This window comes from Convolutriloba macropyga, chromosome 8 (assembly GCF_964194025.1).
Source record: "Convolutriloba macropyga chromosome 8, txConMacr16.3, whole genome shotgun sequence".
Classification (NCBI taxonomy): Eukaryota; Metazoa; Xenacoelomorpha; order Acoela; family Convolutidae; genus Convolutriloba; species Convolutriloba macropyga.
In genome coordinates, this window is record NC_134475.1 from 41,816,479 (window position 1) to 41,837,021 (window position 20,543).

General features: G+C 33.9%; 1 protein-coding gene across 2 annotated transcripts in view; it reads right to left on the reverse strand.

The window, feature by feature from the left end:
- Nucleotides 1-5,976: 5,976 nt before the first annotated feature.
- Nucleotides 5,977-20,543, reverse strand: part of LOC142344125 (uncharacterized) — a 40,592-nt gene continuing 26,025 nt past the window's right edge. For both annotated transcript variants that reach the window (XM_075395641.1, XM_075395642.1), the window contains exons 3-4: nt 7,807-8,082; nt 5,977-6,661 (exon numbers count right to left, since the gene is read on the reverse strand). In XM_075395641.1, the coding sequence (XP_075251756.1) occupies nt 6,200-6,661; nt 7,807-8,082 (738 nt within the window). In that variant the 3' untranslated portion in view covers nt 5,977-6,199. The remainder of the gene's footprint in view (nt 6,662-7,806; nt 8,083-20,543) is intronic.

Sequence of the window (20,543 nt, forward strand, 5' to 3'; positions counted from 1 at the left end):
TTTGATTTCATACTAGGTCATATATGCTTCTTAATTTAAAAATGATTGGCCAAATAATCTGATAGGTTTAAAATCAAGTACAACAAAGGAAATTGCGAAATAATCAGTGATTATCGATGTTGGGTGATCGGGTTGTCCTCCACTCGGCCTCTGAGTGGCCGCTCACCCCCCCCCCCCCCCCCCCACCTGACGGGGGGGGGGGGTTGCAACCACGGAAAGGTATTCGTTACGCTATATTATGTTTATTTTTTTAAAAAAGGGGCAACACTCTCTGAGCTATGAATTTGCAATTCTGTTTTTTTTTTGATAATTAGTAATTTAAAAAGAGAGCACAAACTTTGGTGAAAAATGATGCTGCAAACATCGAAACAACAAAATTATTAAACAATATGATTTTAAAAAACAGTAATCCTTTAAACTATTTCAAAATGAATTAGTTCTGAACAAATTACATTTTAAAAATATGGTAAACTAATAGAAAACAATCATTTTATCCGATCAAGTAATTTTGAGATTATGTTGAAAATGACAACTTTGATTCTATCCCGTCCTGTCAGAGATATGGAGTTCCCGTTATACTTTTACCCTTTGAAGATGATATTAACAACAATATTTGAAAAAGTGAGGAAAATCAACAGAAAAAAGTGGAGATCTCCTCAATGGCCAAGTAGTCGTTTCAAAATATCTGAAAATTATTGTAATAGAAAAATTAAATTTTTCACACAAATCTTCCACAAATGAAAAAATTTACATAAAATTACGCTAAACCAGGCAATTTTTGCCAAACTTCGATCTAAGTAATCAACAGATTTGTAGTAAAATCATGAAGAAGTGAATTTTGCGGGCTGAAAAATCTTGCGAAGCCAATTAGTGGTCAGTTAATCCATATCGTAACGTTATCGATAAAATATTTCTGCCATGAAAAACAACCGAACGAAAAAACATCCGATTATCGAGATGTATGCCAAATAAAGTTTCAGTTTTTGAAAAATATAAAACATTTTGTAATGTTTTAGTTTTTTGTCAAGCGCCGCTTCCTTATACTCTACTGGCTTTTGAGCAAAAAACTAACTAAAATTTTTTAAAAATGGTTAAGAAATGTTGAGAAAAGTTTGAACTTATAGACTGGTATTATTGCTGCAGCTTTTTCCTCATCTGTTGTTCTTATTCTTAATGGCTTTACTTTTTGCACTGCTTCTCGTTCTAAAACGTTTGGTAAATTATTCAACGCACGCAATGCTGACTTCCAATAGTTCAAAACTCAAATCAAAAGAATTTGCTATTCTGGTTTGGATATCTTTATTAAACTTAAAAACTAGAACGCCAATACTTGAAAAGAGTGATGTTGATTTTGGTTAATATAGGTTAATATTGAAACTCAGTTATAGTTTTGGGCAAAATGAGGCGAGGAAAATCAAATATTGGTAAAAAATGAAGAACAAAACAAATGTGAAAATTTTCGAACGATATGGTAAAAAAACCCTTATCCTTAACTATTTCAAAAGGAATTAGCTCAGAAAAAATTACATTTTCAAATTATGGTAAACTATGAGAAAACAATCATTTTATCAAATCAATTAATCGTGAGCTTGTGTTGAATATGAGAACTTTGATTCTAAATCATTCTCTCAGAAATACGGAGTTCCCTTTATACTTTTAACCTTTTCAAAATGATAAAGACACCAGTATTTGGAACAATGATAATATTTTGTAGAAAATTGTGGACATCTCTTAAGTGGCCAAGTACTAGTTTTGAATTATCTGAGAATTAATGTAATGCAAAAACAAACAATCTTTCATATAAATCTTTCGAATAATATAATTTACACAAAATAGCGCAAAACCAGGCAGTTTTCACCTTTTTTCAATCTAAATAAACCATTGATAAGAAAATGTTTGTGATTGAATTATAAAGAAGTAAATTTTGTGGGCTGTAGAATCCTGCGAGACCAATTAGTGGTCAGTTAGTGGTCCCACTCCTTGTTTCTATAAAATGTTTCTGCCCGCGAAAAACCACGAATGAAAAAACAATTATGGAGATGTCTGCTAAATAATTTCTCACTTTTTGGAAATTTTCAAAGAGTCTTTCAATTTTTTAGTTTTTTTGACGCGCAACGCTTCGTTATATTTGAATTGATTTCCAGCAGAAGAAAAATTTGTTGTTTTATGTTGAAAAAAATTCGTGTTATTGCCACTCCTAGATTCGTATTATTGCAGCAGTTTCATTATTTTTGATTCATATTCCATTGGTTTTTACTATATGTACTGCTTCTCTCATTGCAAATTGTTTCCGCACAAACTTCAACCCGCACTAGGTTGATTTTCAGCTATTTAAATTTCAAGTCATAACAAGGAGATGTCTATAATAAAATAATAAAAATAAAATCAAACAATTTAGCCTATACTTCATTAGAAAAGATATGGGACCTGTCCTCATTGCAACTTGTTAACAGGTCGTCAAAAAGAGCAAAGAGGTGCGAAGTTCAAAAATACGTTCCTCCTTTTGAAAGCAATTAACTTTACCGTTATTGTCATTAGATATCAACTAAAATCCTTAAATGTTTATATCTCCATAAGAAGCAATTGGGACAAGTCAATATCTAATGTTCAATTGCGAAAAATTTCCAAGCCAATGGGACCTACGATTACTGTTATAAAAAGACAACGAAAGTTCTATAAAAAGCACAAATAAAAAAATATCTTATGAAAATATTTTATGAAATCTTGTATTAACAGTAGTAACAAAGCCGAGAAACAACTGTTTGAAGCTAAAACTGTTATGAAGATTAAATAATAGCTCATTGAGAACAAGTTCTCAACTTTGTTTGCAGAGACTGAGCTACAAATCGACCGAAGACTATTTAAAAAATGACGAAGCTCAAAAACCCAAATATGTTTTTGAACACAAATATTTTCAGACTTTAAAAAGATTTCAAAAAACAGCGATGGATCAAGTTGTAATACCTCAAGAAGCCAATTGGGCCTGTTTATAATGAAACTAAGTCACGACCTCTCAAAATAACAACAAACGTAAAAAGAAGCCAAAACTTTAAACAATATTACGAGATCACACTGTTCAAGGCACTATAATTATAATAAGTTACCTGAAACAACTGGAAAGTGTAATTTTTTTCTAATCTTGACATCAAAAGGTCTTCATTATAAAAGGTCTACGTAGACATTACAACAAAATGTTAACCAAAATTGAACAGTATAGAGGTCTCGAAACTTTTTTATGATATTATTGATCGAAGCAATAAGTCAGAACGTACAACCAAGCGCGAACAAAAAAAGCGAATCAACAAAAAGAATTGAGACTTCAATTTAGTGATATTGAATAACATGGTTACGAAAATGACAGCAAAAAGGACACCTTAAAAAAATACTTTTTTAATTTAATTTTAAAATCAGTGAAACAAACAGCTTTAAATTGAAATCCTGAACTGATTGATTAAATTGAAATCCTTAACGGTTGATTTATACGTCTCGGGGAAGCAATAGAGACCTATCGTTATCAGATATATGGCTTAAAACAACAAAAAGAAAGACGTACCTAGGCAGAAACAGAAAATCCTTAAATTTTTGCGAGATAACTGTTTCTAAGTCCAAAAAGCTTAAACTATATAACAAAAACAATTATTGTATCCAGATATGCCTTTTCATCAAAAACATATTGCGCAATGTTTCATCAATCACTACTCAATTGCTTGAAACATGAAACAAAATTTTCTGTGTTTTTCATGAAAATGTATAGAATGTAAAATTTATTTAAAACAAGGGGTTTTCTTAACGAAAAACAGTTTTGTGAAAATCATTATCTAAGAGAAATTGATCAAATTGATGGAGCTGTTGAAATCGATTGAAGTTGAACATGGGCAATGAAAGATAAATCGTGCCTTTTTGCGGCAACCGTCTAGAAGAAGTGAAGCTAATCTCAATATAACTTTATAAAAGTCAAGTTTTAAAACAATAGTCTAAAACCCAAACATATATTTACTTTAAACTGATGAACATGATAAATTGATCTTCACTACACTAGTATTTAATTGAGAGCACACGAAAGAGCTGCAATTCTTGAGGTTACAAACATGCAAGCGGTAAGAATACAGTTGAAATTTTTTTTTTCAAATTTCAATTTCAAAGTCATTAAAACAAGCAGCTATTAATTGAAATCTTTAACTACGTTGAGTAAAACGTCCTGGAAAATCAAATGAAAACTATGATTATCAGGTATATGGCACAAAACAACAAAAGAAAGACAAAATGAGGCAAAAACGAAAAATCCATAATATCCATAAATGTATCTCAGCCCAAAAAGCCTAAAAAATATAACAAAAATAATAGATATTCAAATACGCCTTTGTCCAAGGCAGTGTAATGTGCTACTTTGACAAGAAAACAAAAAGAAATTATAAAATTCGAAATTATGCTCAAAAAGAAAAAAGATGAAATCACATTGTATCAAATAAAAGAGACCATTAGTTGAACATAAAACAGTTGCGGGCAACATTTTCATAAGCCAACGTTAATCTGTTTCTGTCTATTATTACTGAGACTGCGTCAAAACATGAGAGAAATAGAATTAAATAGTGGCAAATTTCAAAATTTAACCGATATTTTCTTAAAACAAATATATTCAAAGTCATAACAGACATTGAATAACAACTGAAAGACTTGTTTAGGATCACTTACACCTTCTAATAGATAACTGGATTTTTGATTAGAGGCAATAGGTTGTTGGGCTACAAAAACGATAACAAATGAAAACAAAACTCACGAAATCCACAAAAGATCAAGACCAACCTAGATATTGCTTCACGTCTGACAAAATACTTATTTGTTCAAATGGTTGTGAAATAGATAAATTAACAAGTTTTTTTCAGTTTGTCAAATCCAAAAATGCTTTTTGTATATTTACCGAGTTTAATTTATCTTTGTCAAGCAAATTGAAAGCAAGGGGCAAAGAAAAGCAAAACTGGTAACAAATTTGGTCGTCACAAATTTGGTCCCGAAAGAAGTCTGAATTTGGAAAAATTTACCATCAATTCTAGCCAGAAAACCCGCATCGAACAATTTAGCAACCCTCCTTCGTTTTAAGAGATAAAATCATTAACACTTCAGCTAACTATTTGAACAAATTGCAGCAAAATTGACAAAAATTGGTTCAAAATTTCCGAAAATGTGAATAAAAACAGCTGAATTACGTCTAATATGCTTAAAACTTTAACCCTCGATAATTCCCTATAAAAAACAAAAATTGAGAAAACCAATTTAATTCAATATTCTACGCTGGACGGGCTTTTTAATGATACAACTCACAACTGTCTACGATGATTATATCGATCTGCCAAATTTGTCTGAACAGAAAAATCCCATTTGAGTATATAGTTCCTGCCGCACTAAAGTGGGTCGGAACAATGAGAAAGTAAACTTGATAGACCGCAGTCGATAACGACACTGATAAGGTTCTGGTGGCCCCTGTTTTTGATCACAGTTTACCATTTTTTGTTAGACGGGTGCTAAAAAACTTGTTTGTTAGAAGATTAATTACTGATGTTTTCTGTTTTCTGGTTCAGTAGTATCACATTAAATTTCCTTTTATTCCTTGTTTTGTCCTTAAATTTACTTTCCTACTAAAGGAAATAGTCGGTATGGTCAGTTTTCAGGATTGTAATTCAGTTCTCTATGTGTAAAACGCTGTCACAACGTTTGACATCTTTATATACAAAAAACTTTTCAACAGAATAGACGAAAAAATATAAATAAACGCCCTAAAATCAAATATCGTATTATCTTATGTTTTGTGTTTTAAGAAAATGATACCAATAATGAAACAGAACATACAGAAGATTTATCATCATTGTTGTCTTATCTGGAATAAAAAAGATGCTGGTGAAAAGACTGCTTTTTAAGGTATCAGTTTTGGTTACAGGATGTTTTACGTTGTTTTGAAACTATTTTATTATATCACAGAAACTAAAGGAGACATTTCACAGTTAAACATCTTCTATTAAATTATTAGTTTACATAATCTAAAAAAAATGTTTATCTATTATGATCAGTTAGGTGGTTTCAGTTCTTCAACGGGTGTCAGCCACGCGTAGAATTCGTTTCATTGAACTGAAATCTCTTTCTATGTTCCACCTTTTGCTCTTCGGCTTCTGTTTGATCAGCAAATATTTCGTATAATCAGTACATCTCAAAACAAATTCACCAATGTTTTGTTTGAAAGCGCCTTTATACACTGTTCCGTGGCCAGCACACCCCACTCGTTATGTTTGTTAGGCAACCGATGTCCAGGGTAAGTCAGTATTAGACCATCAGCTATCGATTGCAACTGCAGTTCCATAGCGTATATTAAAAACCGACCCATTCTCAGAAACACTGGGTCCTGAAATATTGCAACATCTGACGCAGTAAACACGGACAAAGCTTGCAATTCTTTTTTAATCGCAGCCATGTGTGTGCTATTTTCAGGTGCGTTTGTCATTACGTATAAAACTGTGTTGTTATTGACGCCGAAATTTGTCAGCAATTGTATTAATCTATTCGGGGTCAACTGCTTCAAAACACAAGGTCTGTCAGATGCTCGTAAATGCAGGACAACAAATTGTGGACTTTTGAGACCCTGGTTTGCCGATTCTGTTTCACTGATCCTGCTCTATTCAATCTTACACGACTATCATTATAAAATGGTACAGTTATGAGGCTCAAGACGCATCTTTTTTTCCCCCAAAAACTATCATCTAAACGGGAATTTTGAGTGAAACCTTGCAAAACCTTGTAAAAATGCATAAACTTTTGGGTTATACAAGAGGACAGTCCTAATCAGGAAGAATCCCGGAGAAATCGCGGTTTGAGGTTCCTGATTTATTGGCAACACAATCAACTGGTCAACCCAGTTGTCCATTTCGTTATTTTTCGCTAAACAAGACAGAGATCAGACGTAGCAGACGCCCCACCATATTAGGATCTGCCAAAAAACTTGGACCGTTTAGATAAACCCGATAGCCCAGAAAAAAACATTTCAATGCCAAAAGCACATTTTCCAGCAGCAAAATCGCTGTATTCCGCACACGTGCATTAAGATCAGGTAGGTAAGCGATTAAAATCAGTCCGGCTTGCTCAAACTTTGGTATATAGCTCGGTAGATTTTGCATTTTACTTGTGTATTGACTTTAATCCTTTCAGTCCTTTGATCATCCGGCGATTATTCGCAATTTTTCGCATTGCCATTGTCGCTAGATTGTTCATAAAGGGACTTGACGAAATTAGCGACGAAGAACCGGCAGTTTGGTTGGTGATTTTCGCATTGTCGCTGATTTCGCCAAATTTTGCTCAAGCACGAAGAATCAACGAAATAGTCTCAAATAGACTAGAATAAGCAGACAACGAGAAATCATAAAGAAGACTCAGATAGCGTAGAAAACAAAAGTACGCAGAATACCCAGACAACCCAAATATTCATATATTTTCTCCCAACAACCCAGAAAACGAAGCCAACTACAGACAACCTGGACAAGTTCTCTCAGATATTGCATGAATAATGATAAGATGCTCATTTTGAAACAAATTGCATTTCGAAATTAATTAGTCTTCCTGGACATAAATCTTGAACCTCAACCCCTGACTTATAGATTTTAGCACCCATTTAGAATAGAAACCCTTGTGAGGATCCTGCACGACAACATACGGATTATTTCAGATCTTGCAGTTGTCATACAAAACTTTTCAAAATGTTTAAACGTGGTGAAAGAGTCTTGAGAGATTCTTACAAAAGCAGCAAGATAGCCGTGTAAGTTCTACTGTCATGGCGATCTTGAGTAATTCAGTTCTGATCATAGCAGCTGTAATTTTGATAAACATTGAGAACTCTTTCTTTTCATTGGTTGGGTTGATTTCGTTTTGGTTGAAATCATCTAGAAGGGTCACCTTTGAGTTGTGAGGCCTAACATCGCATGTCCTGTAGTGACATTCTGAGCATTTGCCTTTTCGGTCGTATTCAACCGATACAATACTAGGAAGTGCAAGTCCGGCGTCGTACTTGTTTACAACTCTCAATCGGCACTGTTTTTCTTCGCCCTATAATGAAAATGCAAGTAAGAAGTCAAATTCACAGATAGCCTGCTCACGGTCATTTTGTTGTTTATTATGGTCTATGAAAGATTAGCAGATTCTTCAACGATTTTGCTAATCTTTCATAGATCATCATAAAAAAAACAAACTATCTGTAAAATTGGACAGACCAAAATGTTAGTATTGGTCAGACCAGACAGAATAAACTGGGGGCATCGCCAGACCAAGCATACCGAAATCAGGGGGGTTGGCCAGGCCCAACAGACCGAAAAATTGGTTGCATAATAATGGTTACAACTTAACGGCAAACTTTTTGTATAAGTGCTGAAAAACCAATTGCAAACTAAATTTGTCTGTTTCTTCAATTGCTTACGAAGATTTTTGTTGCCCTAGTTCTGAAAAAAACATTATTTTTAGGTAACAAATTGTATTTTTTCCGTTGGATTCTCCGTTAGGTTTTAGAATATTTATAAGATAAATATCAATAAATTTTGATGAAATCGTAGACATCATAAGACTTAAACTGCTCCGTCATGAGAGATATCATCGCTCAATATCTTTTTTTTAAAAAAACAAATTTTCAGCCTGTGAATTATAGAAAAAAATAATTAACCTGGTTGTAAGTGAAAAAAAATCTAAATAAAACAATAATCAATTATTTGTGAACGTAAGGGCAATTGCAAGGTAAAAGTGCATTTCAATAGCTTTTGATTGGTTTCCTGGTAGTCAGATGTTCTTCTGAAAAAAATCTGAGACCTCATGTTAGAAGGTTGAAAGAGAACAACCTAATGTAAATTGTGCATAAGATAAGCTTGACATAGCTTGACAAGAAGCTCTACTTGTTCAACGTATACTTGGCTAGAAAAATGAAGCCTTGAGGAACAAGAAAGAACGTAAGAACGGGTTATAAGAGATGCCCAAGTTCGAGAGCCTAAGACCAGTTGGTGTAAATGGGTAGCACACTAGGCTTGCAAGTAAGAGATGCTGGTTCGAATCCAGTACTGGTCCATTTTCACAGTAGTTGCACCTGAATAGACCCCCTAACAGGTTATGGGCCCAGACCCTAGTCTCTGAGCTTAACCGCAAAAGAGAGACAAGATAGTTAGAAACTGTGAAAGAGAGGATGCGCAATTTAAGGGGGAGTGTTAGAAGGTTGAAAGAGAACAACCTAATGTACATTGTGCATAAGATAAGCTTGACATAGCTTGACAAGAAGCTCTACTTGTTCAACGTATACTTGGCTAGAGAAATGAAGCCTTGAGGAACAAGAAAGAACGTAAGAACGGGTTATAAGAGATGCCCAAGTTCGAGAGCTTAAGACCAGTTGGTGTAATTGGGTAGCACACTAGGCTTGCAAGTAAGAGATGCTGGTTCGAATCCAGTACTGGTCCATTTTCACAGTAGTTGCACCTGAATAGACCCCCTAACACCTCAAGTTAACTCCCCTGCGGGTTTAAGCGATCGGGGCGTTAGAAGGAACGAACGAATGAACTGTTTCAACGAATCGGTATCGTTTCTGACAAACTTACATAATTATTTTTTGATTATTCCTCTCAAGAGACTACAAAACAGATCTTGTTGTGAAAAAACGATATCTTAAAAGGTATTGTCGAATGGATGATGTGTACTTATCTTGAGTCATCTCAAAAATTATTTCAGGGCCCACATTAATCTCATGTTAGTCCATTCTGATATCTAAAATTTTATTTCAATAAACGAATTGTGGAGCAGTTGTTATCGGTCCACTTTTTAATGACCAATAATGAGAATACAACAATTTCCAATTGTATCCCAGTTCCTTTTCTTCTGTTATACATCTCTCAATGCACGACCAATCTTTACTACTTGTATACTCGCCGCTTAAATGGGAGTATACAAAGAGAGTTTAACTTTGATGTTCTAAAGATAAAAGGAATAGAATTTAAATTTTTATTATTAAAACAGTTGGGGTGGTACAATATAAATAAGGATTTAAGCAAGATTGATATCATATGTCAAAACTAGTTAACAAACCAAACAACTGCTGGTAAATTCAATGAGAACAATTGGTTAACAACTGTTGAACAAATGCTTGGTGATAGCTATAAAACTGGGTGATTGAAGAACGGAATATCTACTACTAACTGAACTGAACTCAAACTGAACTGTGCTGTACTGACTGATATAAAAATTTGCTTCCTATATATAGTCAGCAATGTGGGAATTAATTTCCCATTTAAAAAGTGGGATAAAACATCCCTTTTTAGTTTTGGGACAAAAGTTCCCATTTTCCATTTTCAGTACATCCAACCGGCGATTTAGCAGTTTTTGTTGTAACTGGCTGGATATACAAGGTTAGATAGAAATTTATATATAAAAATTTACAAACATGTTTAAAAACAAAATTTAGAATAAGAGTTTTTTAGTTTTGGTTTCCTTCGAGTTGATTTATTTTGTTTTGCAAAAATTTAATTCGATTCATCAGGTTTGCGTTCTTCTTCTTCTCTCGTAAGAAGTTTTGCTCCAGTCCTAGAGTGTATGTGTCTCGCTCGTTGTTGAGGTCTGCTGTTATAAACTGGTAAGGGACTGTTAAGTTCTGTCTGTCGAGTGCTATGTTCTTTAGGCGATATGTCTTTAATTTCGAGTTATAAGATTGAATCTTATAAATGTTTCCCTCTGGTAAATCTGTATTGCAGGCCCCAGTCAAAATTTGGGTTTCCTCTGAATTGCCTATTTCTTGTTCTTTCTTCGTTGAATTTCTGCCTTTCTAATCTTTGACTCATGCTAAGGATCCGTGGTTGTATAGGGCAAATTGTAGCTGTGGGCTTCAAGTGTGTAGCTGTCGGAGCAATCGTTACTTCTGTTAAATCCAATTTTTTTTCTCCTCTCCCGGTATTGATATTTTGCATACTCTTCCCTGGTATAGTTTGTACTGATTGTTGCTCTGGTGGTTCTTGTTGCTGGCCCATTAGTTCCTCGAAGGTATCGGGGAGAATGAAGTCGTCTATATCCGGCATGTCGTCGTCACCTTCGTATCCTAAATTCTAAAAATAGAAACAACATGAGTGTGTATTATGGATAAGATAGTTATTTTCTATATATATATATATATAACAAACTAATTATTTGTGTTTTTATTTATAGTCGTATATATCTTTTAAAGTCATTATTGCTTTTAGACGGGAGAAATTGGATTATCTCCATTTTCTTCTATTGCAGCATTGTTTTCATGTCTCTCATTTCTAATTGCACTATATAATGGGTGCGGAATATGTGGATATAAATTAAAATGTGTTTCTTTCATTTCAGTTACTAAATGCTCAGCATCATCTGGCTGTTTTTCATTGGTTGGCTCATTTTTAAAGATAGAAGTCATAATAGAAGTGAACAGAATATTATAAGTGGCAAATAAGATGATTTTCCCAAAATTAACAGAAGCTCCAGTTATTTTATGTATTTGTAGGGCTTTTACAATTGTTACAACAATTTGAATAATAAATTTCAAGAAAATAAAAGCGGCAAAATAAATTCCACATTGCTCTAAGATAAATTGTGTATAACCGAACATTTCTATATAGCGGTTATCAAAGAAATTAGGAGAAATAAAAGAGTCTAAGTAGACTGTTCTCATTGGATAGTTAAGATAAGTTCTATCCTCATTTTTAAAATTATCTTGAGAAACAACAAGTTCTTTAGAGAAAGTTTGTATAGCATCTTTCATTTCGTTATTGAATTTAATTCCGCGCCAAAATTTCTTTAATTCTTGATCAGTAAATAAATATATTTCATCACTATCCTGGAATTTGTATTTAGTTAATCTTTGTGGAGCAATATTAGGCTCAAAAACAGAGGGTCCTTTGACTCTAGTTATACCCGGTCTTAATTCAACCCAGGAGTTATCATCTTCAATATCTAATTGGAATAAATTATCGTGTTTATCTACACATGATCGTTCTTCAGCGCTAGTGTATGTCTTTCTAGTAATTGGATCAACGAAATGTATTTTATTTTGATACATTATTGGAATTCTATTATAACATTTCTCCATAATTTGTAAGGGTGAGAAATACTGTGGGCAATGATATAGCCATGCAACATTATCATTTGTCTCTAAGAACATTGAGCGATTATTTGTTAGTAAGAATCCAGCCATACGTGGATTACTATGCGAATAGACTAAATTTCTTCTCTTTATAGCACGTTCTAACTCACAATCGGTTTTTATCATTTGTAAATCTAAAAGCTGTAGTCTTCTTATATTAGTATATTCGTAATAGTCAAATTTCGTTCCCATATGGGCTTCATAATTCATTCCTGAGTGCAGATCAATATTTGGCTCTCCATTTGTATATGAAGTTCGTTTTACGAGCAATTTGCCTCTTGTGCTATTTACATAAGTATTTTTTACAACATTTGAAATTGGTTTTTTTGCCTTTCCTGTATCCATATCGAATCCTCCTTCATAATGTATATATAATGAGCTATAAGGAGTAGGATAAACTATTTTGTTTGAGTCGCAAATTGACTGTGGATTATTATAAATCTGAAAAATGAAGGTATTTCGTGGCCCTTTAAATGGTTGCGCACGTCTAATAACAGCTTCTGTTGATTCAGGTTCAGTTTCATATTCTCTTACTATATAATATTTTCTATCTATTTGTATCATTTTTACTGGAGCTGTGTGTAATTCTTCTATTATACAATTTTCTCTATTTTCCCATGTATATGCATAAGGATCAGTTGATCCACTGTCACAGCCATTTTTGTTTAGGCTACAAGGCAGAGGAATATTATAATGGTTATTTACCGTTCCATCTTCTAAATTTACTAGTAATTTAATATCTTGCATATATGTCTCGTAAGTATCGTGGTAGATCCATCCTGTTTCTGTGCACTCATTATTGTATTTATCACTAACGTCGCCCTTATTTATAACTGTTTGTTTCTTTACATTTTTTTTTTAAATGGAACTTTGTTAGTGTTAATAGTCGCGGAGCCTGTTTTCTTAGCTTCGAGACATTGCTCGGCTGTTAATTTAATATCTGAGCTAATAGTTGCTTGTGTAGCGGATAAACCACTATCGTCAAAAGTATCACAATACCACTTTAGGCGTTGATGTGTAGCTTTACACATAGTTGCTTCTAATTTAGTCTTATAATTGCGCTGCATAATAGTAGCAGTTGCCTCGCTTACTTTTATTTTCTCAGTATCGATATCGCATGGAGCTATTTTGTTTAATGAGTACATTTTATTAGAATCTATTTTAGAACAATCAAAGTGTCCTACTTTTACTTTCTTTAGAGTATTTTTAAATTCGGAGTCTGCGTTGGCTCCATTTATTGAAAGTAGTGTGGAAAATATTAGAGGTACAATTACAGGTACTCTCATATTGAAAGGGTAGAAGTTTGAACAAAGAAGAATTATAAATTTACTTACTTCAATTATTTCGTCCAACACTTCTGGATCGGGCTCGGGGAACTGAAAGCTGGTTAGCTCAACTGTTTCTTGTTCTGAATTCATCTTAATATTCAATTATGTTAGTGAAGGTATGAATGCTTGAAGGGATTTTAAATTCGAAGTTGAATTTTAAGGCAGCGAATAGACTTGATGTGTCTTTCACTAGAAAAGTCTCTGTGGTTAAATCGGAAAAGAGGAAAGTAGCGTAAATAACGCTTAAGTCGTTAGCAGGAAAGAAAGTGGATTTCAATTTGGCTAGTTTGCCGTTGATCCTAATAAGCATTTAATCGTTGACAGAGAGAGATGTAGAAGGAAGAATGATTGTTGGCGTTTTTGCTTTCCTATTTATAGTGTAGAAAATGGGCATTTTCATCTCACTTTTAGAAATATGTCTCAAATATTCCCATTTTTAGTGACGGTTTCTTTCTTTTTATTGGCTGGGAAGATATTCCCATTTTTTAAACCAGTTTGTGCAATTTCATTGGTTTTCATAGTTTGGGAATATTTATCCCATTTTTCTATTCAAGTTTTTCATTGTTTATTGGTTTTTAGAATTTGGAGTTTCTATTCTCCTTTTATTTATAAATGCTAGAATTTGATTGGCTAATAATAAAATCATTTTGTTCCTTAAGGATTTTTGTGTGCATTAAAATGTCTATTTCTTTTTATCCTTGAAAGCGTCCCATGGAATAGGATCATTAAATAACTTTGTAGCAACTGCTTGTCTACCTGACCTTCTGGGTTCAGTAGTATATAATTTTTCATTTACTGATTTATTAGCTAGTGGGGTTGTAGGTTGTGTAGTAATGACTTGTGAACTACTCTGAAAGTTAAAGGGACTTATATCATGTGCTAACGGTTGGGGGGAATGAGGTGTTTGTGGATAACTAAGAGGTCCTCTTGGATATGGGGTAGATATATGCTGTGGCCTAAATGACTTACTAGGCGAAGTAACTTGCTGTTGTGTATTAAATAATGTTCGGAGTCCTAATGTGTCAATGCCGGAATCAATCGGAGGGTTACTGCTACTACATCTAGTAGTAGTATTAGTAGAAGCAGTAGTAGTGGGTCTACTATTTGGGAGTTGCGGCGGCGTTTCAACATTGTTGAATACTGGCCAAGGCATATAGTGCATAATATTGCTAGGTTGGGTAGTGTTAAATTTGTCTATGTAATGCCTGTTATAGTTATCATAGAATTGTTCGGGTTCAGCATATACAGTAGTATAATCGGCGATTAAGGGTTGTATTTCTCTTTCTTTTGGAAAATACTCTACTATGTGATTTCTATGCACTACTCTTTTTTGTTGTGTCTCGTCTCCTTCTATTTCATATGTTGTATTAGCTATATGTTTTGTAACAGTGTATGGACCGGACCGAAGTGATTGTAGCTTCTTAGATATAAGTAAGCTTTTAGAATGATTCTCTAGTAGGACTTTGCTTCCAATGCTGATTGGTCGTCCGAGCTTAAATCTATTTCTATATTCATGGGCTTTATTTGTAACTTGACGACAACGAGTATAAGTATTACAATATATGTTCTTAAAATCTGTTTCACGTTGTAGTACAGTATTGGATAATCTATTTTGTAGTAGATTATCTACCTTTTCGTTTCTACACGAATTTTTACAATGTGTATGTGACGGCAAGTCCTGACAATATTGAGATATACAATTCTTCTTATTATCCCGCAGCAATCCTAGTCTAAGCGAAATAGGTATTTGTGGCTTTATTCCGAATATAATCTCGTACGGCGTATAACCAGTACTATAATTCACTGCTGTATTATGCGCAAAAGCAAATTTGTCAACAAATTTTGCCCAATTGTTTCCAGTGGTATTTAGAAAGTGTCTAAGATAGTTTGTAAGGTGCTTATTTTGAATTTCTACTTTCCCGTTAGTCCAAGGGGAATATGCTGTTCGTGGCCTCAGTGTAATTCCAAGCTCAAAACTCCAGTTTACAAAATCACTACTCATGAAAGCAGTACCGTTATCATGCACTATGTGTTGAGGTATTCCGAAGCTAGTTATAAATTTCTCCATTTGTTTTATAGTATCGTCAGAAGTAGCGGACTTAACAGCATATACTTGTACATATCTAGAGAATGAATCTACAACTACAAGACAGTAGTACTTGCCATTACTAGAAGGCCGAAATGGTCCTTTATGGTCTATATGTATAGTGTGGATGGGAGTTGTCTCCAATTCGCCCCATTGTTGTAAGGGTGCTTCGTTTAAATCGTGTCTTTTACTTTTATTCTTTTGACAATCTAAACAATCGTGGATTAACATTGTAACCCATTTATACATTCCAGGCCAGTAAAAGAATCTGGATATATTGTTTAGGATACTAGCATCGCCACGGTGGCCACTCATTGGGTTACTATGCGCTAGCTCGAAGCACTTTAGAAATAGAGAGATAGGGATACATATCTTTAGTTCGAAGGAACCATTCTCATTAGGTTTATTGTAACATAGTAGTTTATAACTCTCATCTAGTAATAATAACTTATATATACTCTTGTAAGCTTTTAATGCTTTACATTGTCGAGTCATATAGTAGTGTTCAGGTTCTTTGCCTGATTCTATCCATTTCCGTACTATATGTAATACAGGGTCTTTATTTTGTTCTTGTAGTATAGTGTCAATATCTAGTTGTGCCTTTTTAGCAAATTCAGTTAACTTCGTTAGCAAATCAGAGCAATCTGATTTGACATTCTCATTATGTAGTGCTGTTGACTCTATAAGAGTATAATGCTTTGTACGCTCTTTGTAGATTTCTTTTGCCTTCTCTAGTGCATGTATTAATGTTGGATCGACTAAATTATCTATAACGTCACTAAATTCGTCGTCATTATATCCTGAGTCGTCCAATTCTACATAGTTTACTTCTTCTTGTATTTCACTATATGTATTATCCGATTGTTTACTATCTGTGAGCTTAACTATTTGATTTATATTTTTGCCAAATTTGAAATAGTCGGCTACATTATGTATAGCATTACAAGAGTCTGTAAATCCTTCGGGTGCGTCAGAAATACTAAAATCATTATCCGATATATTCATTACTTTTCTTGTTCCACCTTGTACTTGTGCTAGTATAGGATAAGAATCGTTAGACGAGTTTGTTTTATCCTCTTTGTGCAATACAGAGTAAGAGACTGGCTTTAAATCCGAAGTGTAAAAATTTATATCCTTAGGTATTGTTTTTTGTTCAATCTGAAATTTCTTCGCTTCCTCTATTGGGACTTGTCGACTCAGTAAATCAGGAAATGCTAAGTTCTTGCCTTCGGTGTATATAATTTTTAAGTTCTGGAATTTAGTTAGGACGACTTGATATTTGAAAAATCTGTGCGAAAGTTGTCCGCGCCTAGACCATAAAAATAGTATTGGCCTGTGATCGCAAAAGAGATATATGGGAAATGGGAAGCCTATTAAATAAAATTCGTAAGTTTGTAGCGCAGATATTATTCCGCATAATTCTCTATGCTGTGGGGACATTTTCTGTTCAGCTTTGTCGAATACTCTAGAGTTCGCTGATACAATTCTCTTTCTATCAGGGAATTGTTGTATAAGTATACAACCAGTGCCTAAGTTAGATGAGTCAGCATGTATATGAAAGGGGTAGTTCGCATTTGGAATTGCTAGGGATATATCATGTGCGAACTTTTCTTTTAGTATATTGAATACTTTCTCGTGTTCTTTTTCCCATTTGAAATTTACATCGCCTCTTGTTAAATCGTACAAGGGCTTAGCATCTATATGAAAATTTATCACATAGTTTGAGTAGAACCCCATTGCTCCTAATACACTAAGAACGTCAGTTTTTGATTCCGGAGTTTTTAAATTTCTAATGTCGTCAATACGCGATATAACTGGAGAAAGTGTATTTTCTGATATAACGTGTCCGAGAAATTTTACGTTTCGTAAAAAGAACATTGTTTTATCCGGTGCGGCTTTTAAGTTAGCCTTTCTTAATAGAGCATGATATTCTTTTATTATATTGAACATTTCCTCTTTAGTATTAGATTGTAGTAGTGTGTCGTCAATATATGTGATAGCCTTCTTTTCTTTTATAAGAGGTCCAAATGCATAGCGCATTAATTTACTAAAGAAATTGGGTAGTGGCTTCAATCCATAGAAGCCGACTTGATAAGTATACTGTCTTCCTCCTATTATAAATCCTGTTAACTTTTGTGTTTCGGGCGTTAGCGGCACTTGATGATAAGCACAAGAAAGGTCGCTGCTTGTAAAATATGATCCATTTACTCGGGTTATTAGGACTTGTAGTGGTTCTAACGGCCAACTTGAATTACTTGTGTCAGTAATAGAGTTTAGATAGCGAGCATCTATTACTAGTTTGACGTAATCCTTCTTAGGAAGGATTATGATCGGGTTAACGAACCAGCTATTCATATCGTCATGTTCATCTAGTTCTCTTATAATGCCTGCTTGTATTAACTCGTCCATCAGTAATTCGAGTTTATCCCTTAAATGGAAGGGTACTTTACTAGGTCTTTGCTTTTTGAATTCTGCATTTTTTATTAGGGGTATATTAAATTGTTGTTTAGTACAGCCAATGTCATATTTATGATGTGAATATACATCGTTGTCTGTAAGTAGTATATCTGCAAGTCGGAAGAGTTCGTTCTCAGTTAAGTCGGTTTGTGTAAAATTGAATTTTTGTAAGAATTCTGTCTTATTGAAATGAGTATTTTGTCCAGCATGTATACTCGTAGTAAATTTATCTATTAACTCTTTTACTTGATGTGCTGAGCGGAATGTTGGAAATTGTTCTTTTGATTTGGGCTGGCATATCCTTTTTGCCTCTTTAGAAAAGTCAGTTGCAATTTCATCCTCGCTTCATGTCTCTACTAGTTCTCCTGCGGATAGCTCCATTATTTCGGCAATATGCTCGTCAGTGAGAGGGCGATTTTCTATATTATTTATTAATTGTAATTCTTTGCCACTAATGTATACATAAATAGTTATTCCGGTGTGTTTAAAATGTTCCTCTAGTTCTTTAGCTATTCTTTTCCACAGTCTGGGGTCTCCGCCACATGCTATCTTAGGCATGGCAATACATCTTATGCCGTCAAGCATAAGTGTTTTTGTAGTTCACAAAATACTGAACAAGTTTTACTTGCTTCGTATGGGGGAGAGTTATAATATTCTTTCATTACAAGGCTATAAATCATTTGCCGACTATATTCATCTTGAAAATGTATTAGCTCGTGGTCTGCCTCATTCTCCGATCCAACACTTTTAAAGTATTGTAGAATATTTCCTTTTAAGTTGGGGTATCTTTTAATGAGGGAGGCAGTAAACCCTTTGTCTAATACTAAGTATCTAGATATAGTATGAATAATAGGCATATTGGCGTCAAATATTGAACGCTCGTCAAAGTTAATATACCTAATGCACTCAGCAGTTAGGTCAGTGGATTCGGATATAGTATTTGTAGTTGTATTTAACATAAAGCAACTATCAAGCTCTTCGCATTTATTGATAACAGAATAAGTAAATTCGTTACAGTCACGAATACTGTATTTTTGTGTGTTGTTTGTAATATCACATATAGTAAATCCAATTATCCCTTTATTTAGTGTAACTTGATGATTTTTGTGGTTTTCAATGAGTAGGGGAATTTGCTTTTCCTTCTTAGTACAAATAGTATTTATAAAGCACAACTCGGTTTTTACTGTAGTCCTATTAGGTACAAAAGAAGTGCCTTTCGGAAATATATCTTGCTCACTACACTTGTGCTTGTAGAGAAATGTAGACTTAGGTGGGATATATAAGGGCTGATGTATTATCACTGCATTCAATTTAGAGACTTGGGGATATTCCTTTTCATTATTTAGCGAGCCATAACTAAGAACTCCTTTATCGTTAGTCTTCAATTCTACTGCTGGGATGTCAAAGTATAATGCTTTAAGAAAGGTATGACAAAAATCCACTCCTAGTAAATTAGAAGTTTTCTCTTCAGTAACCCATACCCTATGATTTGCTTTATATTTCCCGTCTGTATCAAAGTATGAAGTTAGTATAGTGTAGCCTATCATGCGTATTTCAGAACCCTTATAGGTTCTTGTTTTATTGCCTGAAGTCTGGATGTTTATTTGTTGCTCCAATTGGTTAAGCTCAAGAAATGTTGGGTAATTTATTATAGTGCAAGTTGATCCTGGGTCAATCATGAATTCTATTTCTAAGCCACTATGTTTTTTATTGTCTCCGGTAGCAAAGTGATATAAGTTCAAGAAAATTCGAGCTTTTGGATGTGATGTGTTATTCTTATTTTTCGGAGACCGTATTAGTTTACAGGAAATAAATCTGAGATAGCGTCACAATAGTCAACGTTGTTTTCTTCTTGTTGAATCCAACGAACGTTGTTTTCATTTTGCGTATTATATGACTTTGTCTCTTGTTGTAAAGTAGGCCTTGTATTACTATGGGCTTGATTTCTATTGAATTGGCTGTTTTCACGCTCATAAAATTGTTTAGCAGCATATTCATTTTGCCGAAATGAATTTTCTCGGGGGAACCTTTGGTCATATTGCTTATTTTGGTTAAATCTATTGCCGTACTTGTAGCCGCTCTGGTTATTATAAAAGGAATTTGGGTTTTGGGCTCTGTTATTATAACTATTATTTCTACTATTGTATTGGTTGTTATTCCAAGCACCTCGTCTGTAGTTATTACTAAATGTAGGCTTAGTCTCTTTTTGCTCTAATAATTCCTTTCTAATCTTTTGTACTTCATCTTCTAACTTCTTTTTGTTACAAGTAGAAATAGAGTGTCCGTGATTTCTGCAATACTCACAGAACCTAGTATTATTGGCTCGTCCTTTTATATTCGGGTCTCTATTGAAGTTGTTCGTAATTTGTATAGCACTTACTTCGTTACTTTTTATTAAGCTAGTAAGTTCCTTAATTTGAGTCTCTAAGGACGATATTTTGTCTGAAGGTTGTTTAGCCGAATTCTCTTTAATAACTATACAAGTTAAATCTTGCGTTATTAGATGTTCTTTTAA